The sequence below is a fragment of the Epinephelus fuscoguttatus genome, linkage group LG7 (genome assembly GCF_011397635.1).
Source record: "Epinephelus fuscoguttatus linkage group LG7, E.fuscoguttatus.final_Chr_v1".
In the NCBI taxonomy this organism is placed as follows: Eukaryota; Metazoa; Chordata; class Actinopteri; order Perciformes; family Serranidae; genus Epinephelus; species Epinephelus fuscoguttatus.
The window spans coordinates 7,424,970-7,445,266 of record NC_064758.1 but is presented as its reverse complement, the minus strand read 5'-3'; the positions used below and the strand labels follow the sequence as shown (position 1 = coordinate 7,445,266).

At 38.8% G+C, this 20,297-nt stretch overlaps 1 protein-coding gene across 1 annotated transcript; it reads left to right on the top strand.

Moving 5' to 3' along the window:
* Positions 1 to 13,404: 13,404 nt before the first annotated feature.
* On the top strand, positions 13,405 to 20,248 carry pofut1 (protein O-fucosyltransferase 1). Its single transcript, XM_049582035.1, has 7 exons — positions 13,405 to 13,572; positions 14,072 to 14,193; positions 16,221 to 16,403; positions 16,764 to 16,876; positions 17,109 to 17,301; positions 18,597 to 18,839; positions 19,086 to 20,248. Exons 1-7 carry the CDS (start codon positions 13,419 to 13,421, stop codon positions 19,278 to 19,280), a joined length of 1,203 nt encoding a protein of 400 aa, XP_049437992.1. The 5' UTR covers positions 13,405 to 13,418; the 3' UTR covers positions 19,281 to 20,248.
* Positions 20,249 to 20,297: the final 49 nt, after the last annotated feature.

Sequence of the window (20,297 nt, the reverse complement as noted above, 5' to 3'; positions counted from 1 at the left end):
CGATGTCACCTCAACTTTACAGACTTTTGAAGAACTGAAAAATGTGAGAAAAACACACTCATATCAACAAAATATGTATCTTCTAAATTTGTGATTGAATAGTGAGATTTTCCTACATTTATTTGGGTTACGTTGACATTGTTGTTGTGCACATAAAATGTACAAATATTTTACAAATGAGGGGAAAAAAATAAAAAAAGACCGTCCATCGATAAATTATCACAAAAACATGTCTTTATCACACAACATAAAACATATACTTGAATCATGCATTCTGCAATTATTATCATTATTATTATTATTATTGTTATTGTTATTATTATTAAAGCGTCAACAAGTGACAACACGGTGGAAGAAATCGAGCATGCTTTCAGTCCCTCAGCAGGAATGTGGATGCTCGCCCCGGGTCCCCACGTGTTAAAGGCTACCAGTGGTGCTGGTGGTGGTCCCGTTTCTCCCACCTTGTGTGTTTTTGGAGAGGGGGTAGTGTGTGGGGGGTGAAAGAATTACTTCCAGGGCACATCAACTCGTTTCCTCATCACCCTAACCCCCCAGCACCTCTTACCAGCCCCTCCACAGGCTTCCAACAGCCCCACCAAGCCCGCAGGGTGAATGTGTTTGTGCAGAGAGAGTGAGTATGGGGGGTGGGGGAGCAAGCGTCTTCAATAATGCTGCTTTCAAGTGCTGCCCGTCTGCTCATATTTTAAATATACAGAAATAATGCTCGTGTCTGTGTATTTAAGTAGTATCGGAGATAACAGTTTTATGAGCACTAAAATAAGTTACATATTTTTTTATGTTGATTTATTTTAAAATGAGTAAAAACATGATCTAGATAGGCCTAATCTATACGTATATGTTGGAGTGCCACTGTTCGATGTTTTGATTAGTAAATAAACATGTTTAAAATGCCTAATTTAGCTGCTGTCTGAGCACTAAATAAAGATATTACAGCATCATACAAAATCTCACTTATATTTATTCATATTTTGTTAGGTTATCAATCTCGCTCTCGAAATTGCGATATTTCCGACCGAACATGAAAGCATCAAAAGGCTTTTGGCGTGTTCAATACAGAGGAGCGGGGTAGAAAATGCCAGTTGTTCAGAGGGAAATGCCTCCAAAACTACAATAGGCTTACCTGTCTCTGCAGCGTGCTGAGCACACTGTGTGGACATGATAGGGAGGGTTTATTTTTCGTCAGAGTTGGGTGCGATAATTCAGATCAAAGTGTGAGGACAGTCATCATTTTGGACCAAACATCTACAGGTATTATTTTGATCCGCCAGTGGTCGGGCTTTTGTTTTTATCTGAGGGCTCTCAGTTCCGTTTCACTGCTAAATAACAGGGAGGAAAAACTGCATCCAAAACAGCTTGAAAACATTAAAGCATTACAGCTACTGAAAATAGGAATAAATCCACGTTACGACCGCGATGTTGTTTAGCTTTCGATCTGGCTTCAAAAATCACGTTAAGTTTTTGTCTTCAAGCAAACATTTATTTTTGGACTGAACATTAATAATCATTGAGCACTGACCTGAGTTAGAAAAAAACAGGCAACGTAGGCAGATTTTCCTCCGGAGGATTGTTTGCTAACAAATACTATTTTTAAACAAAAATGTAATTACTAATCAGTGATGGCTTATGGGAGCAAATCAGATTTGTACATGTAAAGCTAAGCTAAGGCAAATTATTAAGGCTATGGGATGTATTATTTATTATTCATCATCATTAAAACAATTAAAGAATTGTTATGAATGAAATATTTAAACTGAGAAGGTTCATATTCAATTCTGAGATGACTTCTTATGAGTTCTCACATATGCATCCATCATTGCACATTTTAAAAAGTGACATCCAAACATTTATACATGAACTTAAACAGGAAGAACTCTCAAATATTTGATCAGACTGATGCAGTTATTTAATTGCACTTTGTTATAGAATTATAAGTCTTTCATACACATATTATATATAATTATTCTCTCTTTTTTAATCAAATAATTTGTGAAAATTAAATACATTTAAACTCTTACGGCTCTGACATTATAAACTCATTATAAAGGTAAACAAATAACCATTTCTTAGGTGTCTGAATCTTACTGCCTTTACTGCCTTTATACTGACCTGCTACACTGACCTGCTGGAACATTTCCTGTAGTAACTGAACCCAACACACATCTTATTTACCTGCTGTACTGACCTGTAGAGACAATATCTACAATATCCTTCTACCTGTCCCACTTTCTGTGCAACACAGTCCTGGTTAGATGTCTTACAGTGGCCATTTGCTGTCGAACCCAAAGAAAACTTTAACTAATGGTTCCTGGAATAATGTGTTTAATAACCAACCATATACCTATCTAAAACTGACCTCAACACTTTGTAAATAATTAGTAGTGACTTTTACTTAACCTACAATGTTTTTTTTAAAATAAGATTTGTCCTAAGACAAGAAATAAATGTTGTAGAAATGCCATTAAATGAAACTCTCTCATACATGTGGACAATCTGTTACAACATTAATTTTATGTTTAAGACAAATTCTAGGTAAACTTTTTGTATAACTTGAAAAATCTCACAATTCCAAGCAGAACACGAGTTTTTAGGATTAGAAAGTTCTATCTATATTCAACATGTCACTAAAAAACCCATTTACAAACCTTACAGGATTTTGATACTAAACAGTTTGAATAACTTTATGGTGTGTGCCATTGTTGTGTATGAAAGAGGCTTGTTGCACTTATCATTTTTGCTATTTGAAGCTCAATATCTCGAAACCCTCTCAGAAGGCAGATAGAACCTTATAATTCCAAGCAGAAAGGGAGTTTTGAGGATTGTAAGGTTCTATCTGTATTTGTCCCTAAAACCCCATTTTCAATCTGACAGGATTTTGATATCACGCATTTAGAATTCTGTGATTTTTGTATATGGCAGACATTTGTTCCACATCCTTTTTGTGATTTGGAATGCAAAACCTTGAAGCTCAGCATCTCAAAAACCACTCAGAACACATATAGAAGCTTATTATTCCGACATTGTGAAATGATACATCATTACAGTGGCACTGATAGGGTTATATGACCATCATCAAGTTTTCCTAGGGAATCCTCAGTCTTTAAAGCAGCTGTAGTCTGTTTTCCTCCTGCAGCTTTTCATGTGAGGATGCTGTAAAACAAATAGAAACTGGATGAGAATAGATGATAGAGAAGATGGATGAGGTGAAGCGATTTCCCAGCATAAAGAGGGAGACTTCTTTCATTATGCCATTGTTTGTTTATTTGGATTACAGTGTGGTTGGTGAGACCGCAGTCAGGTTGATTGCAGTTGCGCGGTGGTCTGTTGTTTAGAGTCGTGGAGTGATTTTTAACTATCTTATGAAACGCCACATCATGCTGTGGACTTGGTCTGATTCCTCTCTCTCATCTCTCCATGCAGAGGAAACCCCTCACATGCAGAAAAGCGCTCTGTAAACAGGACAGCAGGGGCAGCCCTCAGAGCAGCCACTCCCCTGCATGTCTCTGGCTACCACACACCTAATCAGTCCTGATTAGATGCACTGCGAGGGACGAGCAAGCCAGCCTCTCAGAAGTTATGATGACAGGACAGAAGAAGACGATGGGCTCCCTTAAATAAAGCCTTCATCAGGCACTGAGCAGAAACATCTGTGTCTGTTTATGGTGGCTGGATAACAGTAGTCAGATCTCCAACTGTTCCTCCAGTGTCATCCCAATTTACCCCTCTTTCCTTTAACACCCTTAACTTCACATCTCTCGTCTTAACACCACCAGATTTATAACCTCACACCCTCAAGATCCCAAACAAATACACACACATGCACTAATCAGCTGACAAGCACTCTCAGCCCCAGCTACAAAAACCGAAGAGATCCAAAATCAGCATCAGCGAACACAATAGCAATTAGAAAGGGGGACAATTTGTTCACATCTGGAGTGTATTTCCTTGCCACCAGAATACCCAGCAATCCCTTCTTTCAGGGTCTGGCGTGGTGGGAAATGACTATGTGTGTGTTTTTATGTGTTTTGTTTAAAACAGATGGGCGGTTTACATTAGCAGAGATGGGCGATAAACAGCTTAGAAAGGATGGGGTAAACCTCAAAGACAGAGACGTAGACATCCCTTCCAGTTGCACAGATATGACGCTGAGGCCTGAGGTTGCGGACACACATGATTTTCTCGCTCAGTTTTTGTTTTGGACAGTACTTCTTTAAATAAGAGTTGTGTAAAAATAGGTTGTGTTACTGAGCCTGGGTGTCAGGGTGGGGCGAAAATGGTCCTGTTTAGTTCATGAGCTGAGAAGGTTCAGGAATCATGGATTTAATCAGGATTTTGTGGTGTAATTATTTTCCAGCAGGGCTGTAATCACCTATTTAATATTGGGGGGACAATTTTCAATTGACCCAACGCTTGAGGGGGATCTGGGGGAAATTCCTTGAAGGAGAAATTTTTAAAACAGCTAAGTTGACAATTTTAGAGCATTTTGAAACAAAAATATTAGATCAGGGATTCTAAAAGTGGTATATTATACAATAACATTTTTTATGACCTTTTTTATGACATACAGTAAAACTTATTAATAGTCAGGGCTTATATTTGTTTGACTCACTGAAATCAATGGGCCTATATTTGGGACACGTGTCTGTATGGGATAGGCCTGTAATCCCTGTCACACAAAACTGTTGCTCAGTAGAGATGAGGAAATACAGTTACATGTTTTATTTAAATCTGTATGAATATTACATGTTTAAAAATTAGGCTTCAGATAATATATCAATTATAATTCATTCATTTGATCTAGCTCTGACAGACAGCTCATCAGAGAGAGAGTGAGTTATGGCACTCAAGGATTACAGCACCCGGCATACCGACACAACACCACTTTATCCTGTTAAAACAATTTTTTTAGCTTGGATGTGAGTATTCCAAGGAACTTCTATAAAAAAAAAAAATTAAAAAAATGAACTGCTTGGTGACCAGATCAGGCGTCAGACTGAGATCAACGTTTATTTGTCAAAAGGGACTGGGTGTTTAATCTAGGCTTTTAATTGAAGTTTTATAGTATTAATACTTAACAAAAACTATGAAAGTTGACAAAGATATAGCCTACATTACACTTATATTAATTCCACTTTCAGGGCACCGCAATGTCGGGCTAACACAACAGTCACTTCTGGGTATATAAGTGCCAGTGGATTTGAATTGTGGAGATATGTGAAATCAGGGAACTTGTCTATTTCTCTGTCATTTTCAGCCATGACTGTAACTTTTAAAAATATTTGTTAAAAGACAGTGGGCCATGTACGGTGTTGCTTTGCTAGCGTCTTTGATAAACCAAATATTTCAGAAGCTAAGCAATGTACTGCTGTGGACGGGAGCTGCAGCAAATCGTATTTGTTAGCCACCTAAATTTTTTTACATCAGTTAAGTTTACACTATATTCAGAATATTTTCGCTGCTTTACCTTACTCATTAACTGACCGAAGCGGTGGTAGACCAGCAGCTCTCGTGTTCTCTGAAGTAAAATGAGTGTTTCTGTGAATGGAGTCTGGTAGCTTTGAAACAACAGCTCCAGTCCCCTTCCAGAAAGGGCTGTCTGACAGCAATGTTAAACAGTAAAAACATTTTAAATATAGTGTAGACTAAAAAACGATGATACACTTTTTTATGTGGGCAGCTTTTTAAGGTTGGTGAATACTGAGAGGCTGAGCCAGTGTTTGCTTGGGTTTGCTTGCATGGGAGTTTCCTAACCTCACAAAGTTATTGTGAACAAACATTGTGATTTGGTTTATATATTTGAAAGTAATTAAACAGATAGGGAATACAGTGTTTGACATTAACTGTACCTACCCACAGCAGCCAAGCAACGGCTTCTGTTGGGGTACGGCAACACCACTTGGACAAACCACATACAGAACTTCAGCACACAATAATACTAAAACCATGAGTACTTATGATTGCAATTTGTTAAGGTGATTCATGATTCTAATTACATTTGTTAATAATTATTTGGATGGCAATTCATGGTTGCCTATCATATATAGCAAGGGGGGGGGGGGTCTGTTCTTAGTGATTTTTTTCTTTTCATTTTTTTTTTCTTTTTAATATTTGGCCATTATTCAACCACAAATGTCAAGTTGCACAGCATAGCCAATATTCAAGTACATGAGATGTGATAAGAATCCACCTCTCACACCCTAAAAATCAACATGGCATGTTGTGCAACATTTGCTCAAAACACATATGTTACACAACATGTGAATGCCTGATGTCGAACGCAGTGGTGTTGCACTGAAAGATAGTGTACCATCACCTCCTGCATGATGTAACCACTGACCATCTGGTGTGTGATCACTTCTGGGTAACACACAGAAGGTGGGGGAGTCTATCTCAGCTGAGACTGACTTTTCTGTGATGTTGGTGGGGTATCAGGTTGCTGGCAGCCAGCACTAGTGGTCTGCACCACGTTGATAAGGTAGATGGGTGGAACTCGTTGTGTCATGTCCAGCTACACATCCACGTCACGTCACACTGCTGCCAGTGGGGATCCTAAAATTGAAAACAGGCAATTTGTCAACAGAGGGGTTTTTTTATTTTTATTTTTTTTTAGCCAAAATCATTAGAACCGAAACTAGTTTTTTTGTGTCATTTAATTGTTAGATTCCTTATGTTTATCTACCTCATTAAGTTATGCTGCTGAGGAGATATATAGAAATAGACAAAATAGGGTTTTGTTAGTCTCAGTGGTGGAAAGTAACTAAGGGACTGTTCGTTACTTGTGAGGGGGTGGTTCAAAAATGGGGAGGCATGTAAAATAATTTTGTTAGCACAGGGTATTTTTACTTAGGGGAAGGGCATACAGATTTAAGTGGTTGTATTTTGTATTTATTTTACCACAGATTATTAAAGAAAACATGCTTGGAGGCCGGCTTGGAAGGTACCATTTATCATGGCTAGAAACTGAAAACAGAAATTATCTTTGGATATTCACATTTCCAATGGTCTTTGGATACATCATATGCAATGCTTCCATCAGAAAAAAACCATTAACAAATGTGAGCTTAGAAAAGTGATATTTTATCGCAATCACTTTATTCTACATCTCATTTAAAATTTGGCTAAAAATAAACTCTGCACTAACTAAGCAGCATGCACAACAAGAGTGGATAAAACAAGCCTTTCTTTTTTTCAACTTAAGGATTTCATCTTCAGCTTTTAATTTTCCAACACCTAAGGGTAAGTAAAAAACTGTAAGTTTTGTGTAAAAACTAATTCATGGTGGGGGGAGGGTTGTGCATTTCCCCTCGGTCACTCAGGGAGGCTCAAGGAAAAAGGTATGTAGCTTCGGGGAGGGTAAAAAAAATCAACGTCATACTCCAGCCACCCCACCTCCTCTGATACATAAAGAACACTCCCTAAGTGCATTTTACAACTTAACTTAGACATTCCATTTTTTGCTACTTATATATATATTATATGTATATTTCTACTTCACTACATTTATTTTATGGCATCTGTGACTTTGCAAGCTCAGATTATCACTACAAATATAATCAACAAAGACAATATGATAAAGTATATGGATTAAGATAAAACTTTATTGTTCCTTGGTGAAACTAAAGTAAAGTGTAAAATTAGCCCCAACTTTACCAGCCGTACAATTAGAATGATGTTCATAGTTATTCATCAATAATTAAAATGAAACAATACAAAAGCCTACATCATATTCTGCAAGGGCCATTTTGCGTAATGAGCACTTTACTTTCGTTCTCTGTGTATACTTTGATGCTAATATTTTTGTAGAAATAACTTTTGCTGTTACTTTTATGTTAGATCCAGTTTGTAACCATGTCACCCTGTCACACAGCTGCCAAATATGGGCTGTTAGCTGGGAGGAAAAAGGTCTAACAGACTTTTGGCTATTTTATGAACACCTCTAAATGTAGGTAAATATATGGAGCCAGAAGAAGTAGAGATAATTTCTGTTACAGTCAGGTTTTATCTGCATCATTCAGTTACATAAAGGGGATCATTTTTGTTTTGTTGCACATTTGTTGATTCACATTTGATTCAGTTTTTAGCCTATCCATGTCACCAAGGGACACTGCTTCCACAGTGGGATCCTAAACTTAAACTAAAAAAATAAGCATTTTGTCAAAAGACTTTGTTCATTTTGGCAAGATATCAACACCACTGAATCTAAATAAATCTTTATAAATAATAAAACAGTTTTCTTTTACTTTTTTGTTGCTTGTATGTTAGATAATTTTTCCTTGTCATCAAAGCACTTTGAATCCAAACAGGGATGCCTAGCTGAGAGCAAAACTGAAATTAAAAACAAACATTTTTGTCAACAGAATTTTGTTACTTATGGGTCATAGTCCTAACACCTCAAAGTCGTAAAACCGTCCAGCTGAAATGAGTTTTATTTTAGATTCAGTATCATCACTAAGGGACTTTTATATTTTCGCTGAGTGAAGAACTCAAATTAAAAATATGCCAACAGATTTTTGGGTCTTTTTCTCAACATCTCAGTTACATTCTGTAGAGCCAAAATGACTCTGCACATGTCACAATGAGTTTTATTACTCTCAGGGGGAAAAAAATTCTTTACTGCCCTTTATTTTAGTTTTATAGGCTTATTTGGTGGAGAAACTGCTGTTTAGGTGGATTTAACATTAAATACATTCGGTCTCTGCATGCTGAATCTGGGAAATTACACCATGCATGCTACAGCCACAGACTTCAGCTGAATAGAAAGCCAGGTTGTCAGTAACAACACAGAAAGGTCAAAAGGAGGCGGGTTGTTTGAGGTTGACTACCTTATTTCCCTCTCGCGAAAGGCCACAGGCAGCGTGTTGGGCCTGTTATTCTGCACTGGCAGCAAGTAAGAAAGAGGCAGAGGTTAAGACACAGGGGTGGGGGGTGTAGGGGTGGGGTGGGGAGTGACATGAGTGACATATATGCATCTGATGTTGAGGACATTCAAACGTCACCCTCTTCCTCTGCAGCTTCTTAAAGTAAGTGTTGGGTGTCTGAGGAACTTATAGTTTCAAAAGGGGAAATGAAATTGTTAGAACACAGGACACAATGTACAATCTCATACTATTACACATGTACATCTATTGATTACTAGGATAATATGCTACCATCAACAGATCAGACACAGTATGTGCAACAAACATCTAATAAAAATGAGGAGTATTTAGTTAAGTAAGGTGCACATTTTTCATGTTTCATAAGATTGTTGAGATCTGTGTCATTTGTTCACCTGAAAGAAGTCTCTCTCCATGTCTTTTTCACATACTCAGGCTGTGAGTTGTGGTTCTTTGCATTGTTATCATTGCTGTCATCTCTAACAATGAAAAACAGTGTGTGTTCAAGGGATGGGGGAGGAGCAGACACAGAGAACGACACAGGAAAAGAGGGAAAGAACAGCCAGCTGTCGAACATCAGAGAAAAGAAAAACGAGAGTGATTGAATACAAAGAGAGAATACGTTAGACGGGGTTGGCTGAACTGGAGGATGTGGAGAGATTAAGTATCCTTCAAAGCACAGGGCCTGAGTAGAAAACATCTCAAATTGCTCCTCAGTGTAAAGAACTGGGCCAAAAAAGTCATTGATTTTGGTTTAAATACAGAAAAATAAAACCTCCAAAGTTGACTTTTTTGGTGTTTTGGCTACATGTGTTATTTGTTAAATCATAATAGTCTATGATCACCATTGAACTGCTTTCATTTGGTTGTCCTTTGAGTAATAATGAACAACAAATTGTATGCAGATCTTATCATCTGAATCACTTGGCCTCTCAGCAGTGGATAGTGATCTCTTTAGGGACTGTTCTTTGTGATTTTGTTTTTGTTTTTTTGCTGTTGATGTGTTTTTTGTTTGTTTTGTTTTGTTTTTATTGTTTCTCCCCAAAGCTGCAAATATTTTTATTTGAGCCTCCCTGGGTGACTGGCGGGAGAATCTATGACCCGCCCTCCACCATAAATTAGTCATTAGATTTTTTTTTTTTAACTCTTTGATGTTTGAAAATTAAGTTTTTCAGTTTTACACTCATGTCATGTATGCTGGTAAGTTAGTGCATACAGATTGTTTTTTGCCAACTTTTAAATTAGGCACATAGAATAAAGTGAAAAATCACTATTTTAAGATCAGATTTGGTCATGTTTTTATTCTGACGGAAGTGTTTGTTGCACATGATGTGTCCAAGGATTACCAGACACTTGAAAATCCAACATTAATTTCTGTTTGGTGCAATTTTGGCGATTTTTAAAGAAAACATGCCTTCCAAACTGGCCCATCATGTTTTCTTTAAAAATCTGCTGTAAAATAAATACAAAACAATATGATTTAACTTTGTATGCCCCTCACTGGGTAAGTCCCTTCACAGGGCTTAAAAAAATTATTTGACATGCCTCCCCCTGTTGCACCAGCCCCTCCCCCTGATAAATAACGAATAGTCCCTTAATATGACATATTTAAGCAATTATCAGTCAATTCAGTTAAATACGGCAGGCTGGCAGAGAGTCTGAACATTTAAATGAAAGTAACAAAAGTTTGAGACCGCACCCAGGCCACATGTTGCTATGCAGCACGGTGCATTTGGGCATGTTGAGCACACATGTGAACATCTAATGAAGAGCTTATAACAACAGAGCCATGGGAAGGCTGCTCCTCATTTCTTTATCATTGGACATAGCACTGATTGGCTCCATCTGATTTCCACCAGAGAGTATGAAGCAAAGTGGGAAGGTCTAATGCAATTATTTTTTCTTTGCAGTGTGAACTTTGTGTGGCCGCTTTGTTTGTCAGCCTGCAGTAATGATCAGAAGAGAATAAGTGCATGATAAGATATTTTGCTGAATCAGTGTTTGTGTCTTACTCTCTGTGAAGCTATGATTCTCTTCCAGACTTTGTGCTAACACCCATCATTACTCATTCCTAAATTGTTTCAAGTGAATGTTGCTCCAAACATCAGATTCAGCTATTTGTCTCAGTCAGTGTTTGGGTGGCATTGGCACATTTTTTAGGCTCTGAGCTGCCAAATCCACTGAATGAGTATTAATGTATATGCAATGCTTTCAGTGCTTTAATGAAATGCTTTCAGATGTCTCAGTGGTCAGGAATGCTAATAACCAGAGAGGTAAAGTGTTGTTTTTCTTCTGTCTGGTTGCAGAAAATAAATTAACACATGTCTAAGGGGAAACAAGCACACATCCATGTGTTCATGCATTCACACACCCTCAATCTTACAAAGCCTTTTCACTAGTCTAATGATGCCTTCCTACAAAAAAATGGTTCATGAGTAATGAAAGGGGACATGGCAATATGGTGTATGTGTGTGTGTATTTCTGTAAAGATTGGTTATGCTATGTGCATTCATATAGAAGTTATGCACCTTTTTAATATAGGCCACTTCCAAAGCGCTTTTTGTTTTACAAATTGGCAGCAGTTAATCAACTGTCCTTTGGCTCTTGACCAATCTTTCCACAAAATCTTGTGCAATGCAGGAACTAGCCCCTCAAGAAGGGTGCATGGCTTTGAAGTCAATTTTTGCAGTGGCCAAAGAACGGAACTACATCCGTCACCTGATGCCATGGGGCCCATAACAACCTTTCCCCTTTAACTTAAGTGGATACAGTTTTTTGAGCGTCATAACACCAACACAATTACTGGTTTCACAATCAAAATTTGATCCATTTGGTCAGATAACATTTGGAAAGTCTAAATCTCAGCTGTCCACCAATGTCTTTCCACGGTGATATTTGGCTGAAAATTTTGACCAAAATTCAATGTCAGGACAATGTCTAATACTAACATCATTTGATGTAGAATTCTCATGACAGATGATGTTGATATGTTGTTGGTTTTAAGTTGTGCTGATAAGTAATCAGAATCCAGTGTCCTCCAAACATCTCATGTCAACATCATCTTGATGTAGAATACCAACATTTAGTTGTAAAGTATGAAGAAAAACGCCCATCTGCATCATAGTGTTAACGACAACAAAAAGTGAAACTGAAATGATGTTAGACATTTAAAACATTGTCAAAACAATTTTAATTCCAACCAAAAATTAACGTCTGCCCTGCTAAAGAGTCCAACATCTTTCTGACGCCATTTGGAAGTCCGGCGCCAGCAGGGAAGAGCTGCAGGACTGAGTTTTTAACTGACCTGATGAAGGTCGGACAACCGAAACATTGTCTAATGAAGTTTACCGCAACTAACAGGACAGTGTGCCCATAGACCTGTCTACAAGTTTTTGAGGGTGTGAATATTCTATTAGGTGGACTAACCAACTGACCAACTAACAGAATGACCAAGAGTTGCCATTTACAACTAAAAAAACATTATGTGTGCTCACACATCCTTATTTTGCAAAAGCTGTGTCAAGTTTACAATGATTCATGTCTCAGTTTGGATTGAAATTTACACTTAATCTCAAAGAAATACAGTTCTACACAAATGATGCCCTTATGGATTATGTAAAATTGGTTGCAATGCGTAGTGTCTTTCTAATGTGTTTATAATTTTCTTCTTAACTTCATACTTTATTTATTAATTTAGTGACCTATTTTTACATTCTTGCGTAGTTTTAGTCTATAATTTTTTAGAATTTTGTATTTTTGACAGCGGCCCAGTGATGGCAGTGTCGGCAGCTGAAATCAGGCCAGTTTATCTGGACATTCATTCATGCCCAGTCTCAGCCATGTTGGGCAACTGGATGCAGCCCGACTTATTTCCTTTGGGCTGGTGCTGGGCCAGGTCATTCGGCTACCTGGCGGTTATTAGGCTATGCTTATGTTGTGAGACCACTGTCAATCAAATCTGATCAAACCACAGCCACACAGCCATTTTTTAGAGTCAATATCCTAATAAACAAAACTGACAAATGCTTTTTATCCAAGTTGAAGTTTCACTGTTGCTTATTTAGTGACTATAATAGTCAATGTTTTTGAAAAATATGCAAGACTTGAAAGGAGGTTTTTAGGGGCTTTAAAAATGGTTTTGTTTCCATTAGAGCTTATTTAAATATGAAACAATAAGGCGAGCCTGGTTATTAAGGAAATTATTCAGTCTTCTGTAGTTGCACTGAATGTAAAACATGTGACATGAAGAGAGAGTAGAAAGCAGCTGAAAGCGGAACAAACAAGGTGAATAAGTCGGCATTTTAATAATCGGTAATAATATCTACGTTTTGGTATTCGGGAGTAACTAATGTAATGGGTAATTTTTTAAACCCAGGATGTAATGTAGCCTGCTTTACACACATACCACACTCACGCGCCTCTAACACCTCCGGAACACTAGGCGGAAGCAGCGTACTTGATGCGCGTTTGAAATCTTCAATAAACCAAAGAAGAAGTGAAAGAAATTCCGGTGCATTCTGGGACATGAAATTAATCACAATGGCGGTTAAACAACAAGCACGTCATGCCCTTACACTGACGTGTTTACTTTCATCACTTCTACTCCAAACTTGTCGGACTTTTGCTGAAGAACTGACATGGGATCAGAATGGCTACGTGTTGTACTGCCCGTGCATGGGTAATTTATTCTTTGTAGCCCATACTTGGATTTGAGCATTCTCTTGTATGAAAGGAACAAAGCTAGCGTTTCCAAAACTTCATTCATGAGTTGAGGGGGAGTTTCATGTGGACAAAGGTAACGTTACATGTCGCCTAAATATGAGTCCAGAGCTTTGTTGAACTCTGCTAGGAGTTCAGCAGGAGGGTAATATGTCCCCAGAAAATTAACTTGGAGAACACTCGAGCCTGTACCGCCAGATACGATGCAACAGTAACATTAGCTTGTTAGCAGCTAACTGAGTTGAGGTCGGGACAAACTAGGGCAACCAGTAAGTGTAATAATAACTACAGCTGCTGCTACTCTGTGTTAGCAAAGCTCACATTAGACATGGTGCGTGGTAATCTGGGGTAGCCAACATTCCCTCCAGTTCCTCATGTTTCAGTTTTCACGTCATGAGAAGAAGTGTAAAGTTAACTGTTGAAATTGAGAGCATGAAGTGCCCAATGTTACTGTTCAGGTCGCTTTGGAAACCAGGCAGATCACTTCCTCGGATCTCTGGCCTTTGCAAAGATGTTGAACCGAACCCTGGCTGTCCCTCCCTGGATAGTGTACCGCCACCACTCACCCCCTTACACCAATGTGAGTACAGTCACTGCAGTGTGAGCAACTCACACTGACAGCCTGACACTGACTGCAGTCACACAAATGTAGATACAGTACTATATTAATTCTAAAGGGAAATGTTTGTGTTACAGCAGCCACACCACAAAAATGACAGTAAGGTAGGTAGGAAACAATATTTTAAAAAAACAGAAAAACAAAAAAAGAATTACAACAAAACAAAACCTTTGAATAGACAGTAGGACCATAACATGTTTTCAATACAATAATAGTGTCCATTAATGTACTGCATGAGTGCATGTCAAAATATTAGGGATGGGGGAATCGATTTAGCATAGTATCATGATATTTTTCATGGCAATGTTTTAGCAATACACGACTGCCAAGTGTAGATTTTTTTTATTATATAAATTAATTTTGCAAATACAAATTAACCTTTTGGAAGCAGTATAGATTAATAAAATCAATTGCTTTTTGTCGAAGACAACACGCACACCTGCTTATTTGATGGTGCAGGGAATCCGGTCTCCCAGAAAAGTTAACTCAACAGAAACATTCCTGCACACACTTCTTCAACTTTGCATTGGTTTATTTTTAAAAAAAGACTGTCTTGAGAAAAGGTCTTTGAGACCGACACGCTGACCTTTTTTAAGTAATTAATGCAAAAGGTGAAAAAAGTGTGAGGGAATCGCATTTTTTTTTATTGAAGAGAGATGAAATTTTATCATTATAGAATAAACACATTTTGACAAAGTTTTCCTTTCAGAACATAATTTACAGTTGAAACAAGTAATCAATTGCAGTAAATGTTATTGCAGTACCCACCATATCACAAAAAGTTTAAAAATCACAACAACATTGCATTGTGACATAAGTATCATGAAATATATCATGGGGCCTCTGGTGATTCCCACCCCAAGTAGATATTGTCTCAAGCTACAAGTAAGGTGCAGGACTAAACAGAAGTAACTGTACATTGAATATATGTTGCTATATTGTATGAATAACTTATGCTGTATACATACCCCATATACCCTCTTATCTTGGGGGGCTGGAAAGTGCAAAAGTAAAACAGACAGTTTTGGAAAGACTGTGATAACAGACCTAATTAGTGATAAATAAATCTATAAGTCCTGGTGACTTGAGGAGCTCCCTGTCCCAACAGAGAAGGGATGCTTTATTCAAAGTGATGGCAGCTGGTCGGATTAACTCCACTGGTTCCGATACTGGACTCATTTAAGTCATCAGTATTTACATGGGTGCAAATAATAACATCAGTGAGCCATGCCACCAGTGAGCCTGCATAAACAGTACCAAGGCTCTGGAACTGGTAAAACTAAATTGAATGCAGCCATTGTCAGTGCTAATTAGTTCCACTTGCTGTTTTTACTGTAGTACCTGTCAAAATATGTGCTTTGAAAAAAAAGTATACCTTTTGTATATTCTTTTTATCAAATAAATCTGTGAAATTCATCATCCTATCTCCCATAAAAGGGAGAGTTTCCAAAACCAACAATGACTGATCCTACTGACAAGTATTATGTGTTTGTTTATCCAAAGCCTAAATATCTTTCCCTTATGATATATCTTGTGCTGTTGTTGTCTAAAAACTATTAAAACAGACTGATGAACCACATGTTTTTTTACACTGAGTGATATGTTTCTTCATTACCATGAACACACACTGCTTTATTTTGAGTCAGTCCCACATACACTGTCCTGCTGCTGGAAATAGAAACTAGAGCACCAAATCTGCAGCTCAAAATAGTCCCCAAGAAATGCACTGAGCCTTTTTTTTTTTTTATAGAAAATGACCCATAATTGAGGAGTTACTCTTCAGCTGGAGCTAATAGGCTTGGGAGTTAGAGCCACAGACTGAGTTAGGATTGGAAAGTACAAAGAGACAGACTTACAAATTGTTGGCTCTGCTCTATTTGTGAGATAGTCGACAATAACAAAAATTTTGGATATCACCAACCATATCTTTTAAACTTGATTTAAACTGTACTGTTATATTTCATTCTTTCCCCTCCTGTTCTTTTCAGGTCCATGTTCCCTACAGTGAGTTCTTCCAGCTGGAGGCGTTGTCTGCCTACCACCGTGTGGTCAGTTTGGAGGACTTCATGGAGAAGCTGGCACCCAAATACTGGCCCTCATCACAAAGGAAAGCCTACTGTTTTGAGACTGCTGCACAGCGGAGTCCAGACAAGAAATCATGCCCCATGAAGGTGAGAGTCCAGTGGAGTAGATGAGTTGACTGATGTGTGTCATGTAGCTACAATGAAGTAAGATTATCAGATTATATTGGTTGCTTTTTTTAGAATTTCTACTTAGGTGTAATTTCTTTTTCCTAAAATATTTGTTAGTACAAGATCGATAAAGATTAAAGTAAAGAAGCATAAAATGCACTTTATTTGAGAACAAATGCAATAGAGACTCAGCCTCCTCATCAATAAAAAAATGGTGACTGCTAAAGATGAGGGTGAAAGGCTGCCCTCTGGTGGTGCTGACCCAAGCTTACAAAGATAATGCAGTTACGGTCTCATTGCTCGGATATGGATTGATGGATGATTCTGATTCATTTCCAGGATGGGAACCCATTTGGTCCATTCTGGGACTATGTCGGTGTGGAATTTGATAAGTCCGTTTTGTTTGGTGGCATTTCTTTCAGTGCCCACCACCATCCTCAGTGGATGAAGAAGTGAGTACATGTTTGAGCAGCCCCACTGTAATGCAGATACATTTAGGATGATTAAAGATGACATAAAGAATACGATGTCTTAATAAAGAACATTGCTAGCCTGAAATATAATGATTAACTGACTGATGAGGTTTCTTAGATTTTCATTTTACATTAATTTGAATGTATAAGGTGGTGCGTCTTCTGAACTTGTTAACAGGCTATTCTCCTCATGCTTCTCCTGTTGGAATAGGTTCCCTCCCTCTGAGCACCCTGTCCTGGCATTGCCTGGTGCTCCTGCCCAGTTCCCAGTGATAGAGGAGCATGTGGGCCTGCAGCGCTATGTGGTGTGGTCAGACAAGATGGTAAAGGAGGGAGAAAAGCACATTGCCACCCTGCTGACCAGGCCTTATGTTAGCATTCACTTAAGGATTGGCATTGACTGGGTGAGATATTATTCACAACATAGGAGCTAGGGTTTGGACACAAAAGGGTTGTCTTCTCCCTCTTTCTGCTTTTCATTTTCACATTCACTCATATGCTCACATACAGACATCACATTTCTGTTTTCACCAGGAAACAGTTAGCAGCTGTAGCAACTCGACTTCAGTGAGCTCTGGGAATTCCAGCAGGCTGGTGGCCAGTGGCAGCACCAGTGGCAGCACCTGTGTAATACCAGGAACAGAAAGTGTGATGACCCGGCAACAAGTCCGGGCGATCTGAGATCAGACTTAAGGCAGGGGTTTGTGCTGGCTGATTTCGAGTTGCTACAGTATGACTGAAAGTCCATCTCTGGAGCTGCTGACTTTGACTTTTGATTTGTGTACTAACACAGAAATAGACACAGTTACAATAAGGACAAGAAAGCTGGACAACAGTAAAGAAGAATTTAAGTATGATGTACATACATAGATGATATATATGAAATTTATAAGCAAGAAGACAATAGTGTAATGCTGCACAGTGCAATAAATAGGGAAAGATTAATGTAACAGCTTCTTTATAGACATAATGTGAGCGGATGTGTTGGTGTATGCATTTATAGAGTGTACAACATATACAGCATGCTTTGACCTGAGGGTCAAAGCTCTTCCTGAGCAACTCGGTGAACAGTGAGTAGGGAGTCGTTATGTTTGTGCTCCATGTCAGTTATACGGTCAGCCAAGTGTTGTAACGCCTCACTAACACAGTCCTGAGGTGGGATGAAAACACCAATGAGAATAAAGGAGGAAAACTCCTGCGGTTAATAGAACAGTTAAAAGTAAATGGACTCTAAGTGAGGACTGCATGGTTTCTTCAACATGGTGACAACTGTACAAGAGCCTGCATTTATGCATTGTGCCCCTCGTGTTCCCTGATAGCTCTTTTACATGGCACACTTGAAGGAGTTGGAAGCCCAGCAGATGTAGTATACTATCCAGGATTTTCTCACCAAGTCAGGTTTTGTTGGTTCGTTTCGAACTCAGGGCAACAGCTCTGGAAAAGTCAGACAAGAGCGCAGTTTAAAATCCTTACTGTTGCAGTTTAACAAGAGATCTGGCTCACTTTCCCTATCAGTGTCTGCTGCAAATCCCAAAGAGCCCTACTGTTCCTCCAAATAAAAGTTCTGTAAAACTGTGTTCAGAAGTTCCTCCCTGGTGAATGCAGATGGAGAGGGAGAACAGAAGAATTAACACTGCAGTCTTTATTGCTATTCATCATCTGGTCACCTGTAAATGTTTTTGTTTGACCATCCTTACAGCAAAATGCCTGCAAAATGCTGAAGAGTGGTGAAGCCGGGCCTCACTTCATGGCCTCTCCTCAGTGTGTCGGCTACAACCGCCAGACAGCCTTGCCTCTCACCATGAACATGTGCCTTCCTGATCTGGCAGAGATCCGCAGAGCTGTCAAGCTGTGGGTGAAGAAGACCTCTGCCCGCTCTGTCTACATTGCCACTGACTCAGAATCACACAGTAGGGATATTGAAAAGCTCTTCAAGGGCAAGGTGGGTTTGAAAAGCCTCTCTGATACATTCAAAAGTATGTTGTATGTAACTTGTGCTTTACATTTGGCCCCATGTGTTTCTCATAAGAGTTGAAGTCAGAATCAAGCCTCTCATGTAAACTGTGTATGTAATTAGTCTAAAATGGAAATTTTACTGGCCAGGGAAGTGTTTTTCACTCCCAAGCATTTTTAGTATTGTACTTCTCCACCTGGTTGTTTATATGTGTATTTCATTCTGGCTTTTCAGGTGAAAGTGGTGAGTCTTCAGCCAGACTCGGCCCAAATGGACCTGTACATCTTAGGTCAAGCTGACCACTTCATCGGCAACTGTGTCTCCTCCTTTTCCGCCTTTGTGAAAAGAGAACGGGACATCCATGGCCTTCCATCCTCCTTTTTTGGCATGGACAAGCCTGGGAAGTTAAATCACAAAGAAGAACTCTGAGCACAAGGGTCACATGGTCATCTGTATGCTAATGCTAGTGGACTGTCGAGGAGGCGAGGGAACAGAAAAATACTTACATGTGATGGTTCATGAAGGCTGGTCCTATTTTAGAATAGGTTTTAATCTGTGAGAAAGGAGGAAGGGCTTATAAAATATATTGTAGCAGGTCAGGAGGGTAATGTGTGTAATATGATATGGATATTGCTGCTACCAACAAACATTATTTTGTCTGTTCCTACTTTAAAATCCTGTATTTGTACGGTTGCGCTCAAGATTTGGCTTCTACCTGCTTGCGTTTACTACTCGGAAACCAGTTTTTCTTTCCGTCAAGGAAATACACCATTTCCCTAACATTTCTTTTAGCTGTTGCCATAGTCTGTAGCTGCAACCATGTTTTTTTCCTTTGCATCAGGAAACTGCACTGTCTTCCTAACATTTCCTTTAGCTGCTGCCATAGTCTGTAGCTGCAACCATGCTTTGCAATCCAGACATGTTAGCAGGACCGCTGGTGACCTCAGTGAACCCTGGAAAGGACTGCAGTGCCAGCAATCACATTCTCCCTCTTCTCTTTCTCTCTCCACCTTTCCATCCCTCCATGTCTTTCCAGCTTGCTCTTTCCTTTCCTCTCTGCCCTCCATTCCAAGGAGAGCACAGTAACTGATCCTCCTGTACATACTAATTATAGGGAGGAAAAAGGAGACAAGTCTTTCCACCTCTCAGTTTACCAGGACCAAAAACTGATGAAATGTGTGGAACCCTGTACTGAATGTTGTTGGGACAGTATTGCTATTCAGCGAATGTGAACAAAATGTTTCAGAGATGTTTGGGGGAGAGAAGCGTTGATTTGCACTGGTTGAATTGAATGCAAAGGGGGATGTGTGGCTAGCTAATTGTGTTCTTGTGTGTGAAAGCAGTGAATGCGATAATTTTGAAGTGTTTTCTACAATGTTTTTCACCAATAAAATGATGCACACTATTTTTTAAAGAACCACCAGCCTCAGTCTGTTTACCTCACTG

Coding starts and splice junctions, on each gene's coding strand:
- pofut1 (XM_049582035.1), top strand. CDS start 13,419: ATGAAATTAATCACAATGGCGGTTAAACAACAAGCACGTCATGCCCTT. Junction 16,404..16,763: donor AGAAATCATGCCCCATGAAG/GTGAGAGTCCAG, acceptor ATTCATTTCCAG/GATGGGAACCCATTTGGTCC. Junction 16,877..17,108: donor CATCCTCAGTGGATGAAGAA/GTGAGTACATGT, acceptor CTGTTGGAATAG/GTTCCCTCCCTCTGAGCACC.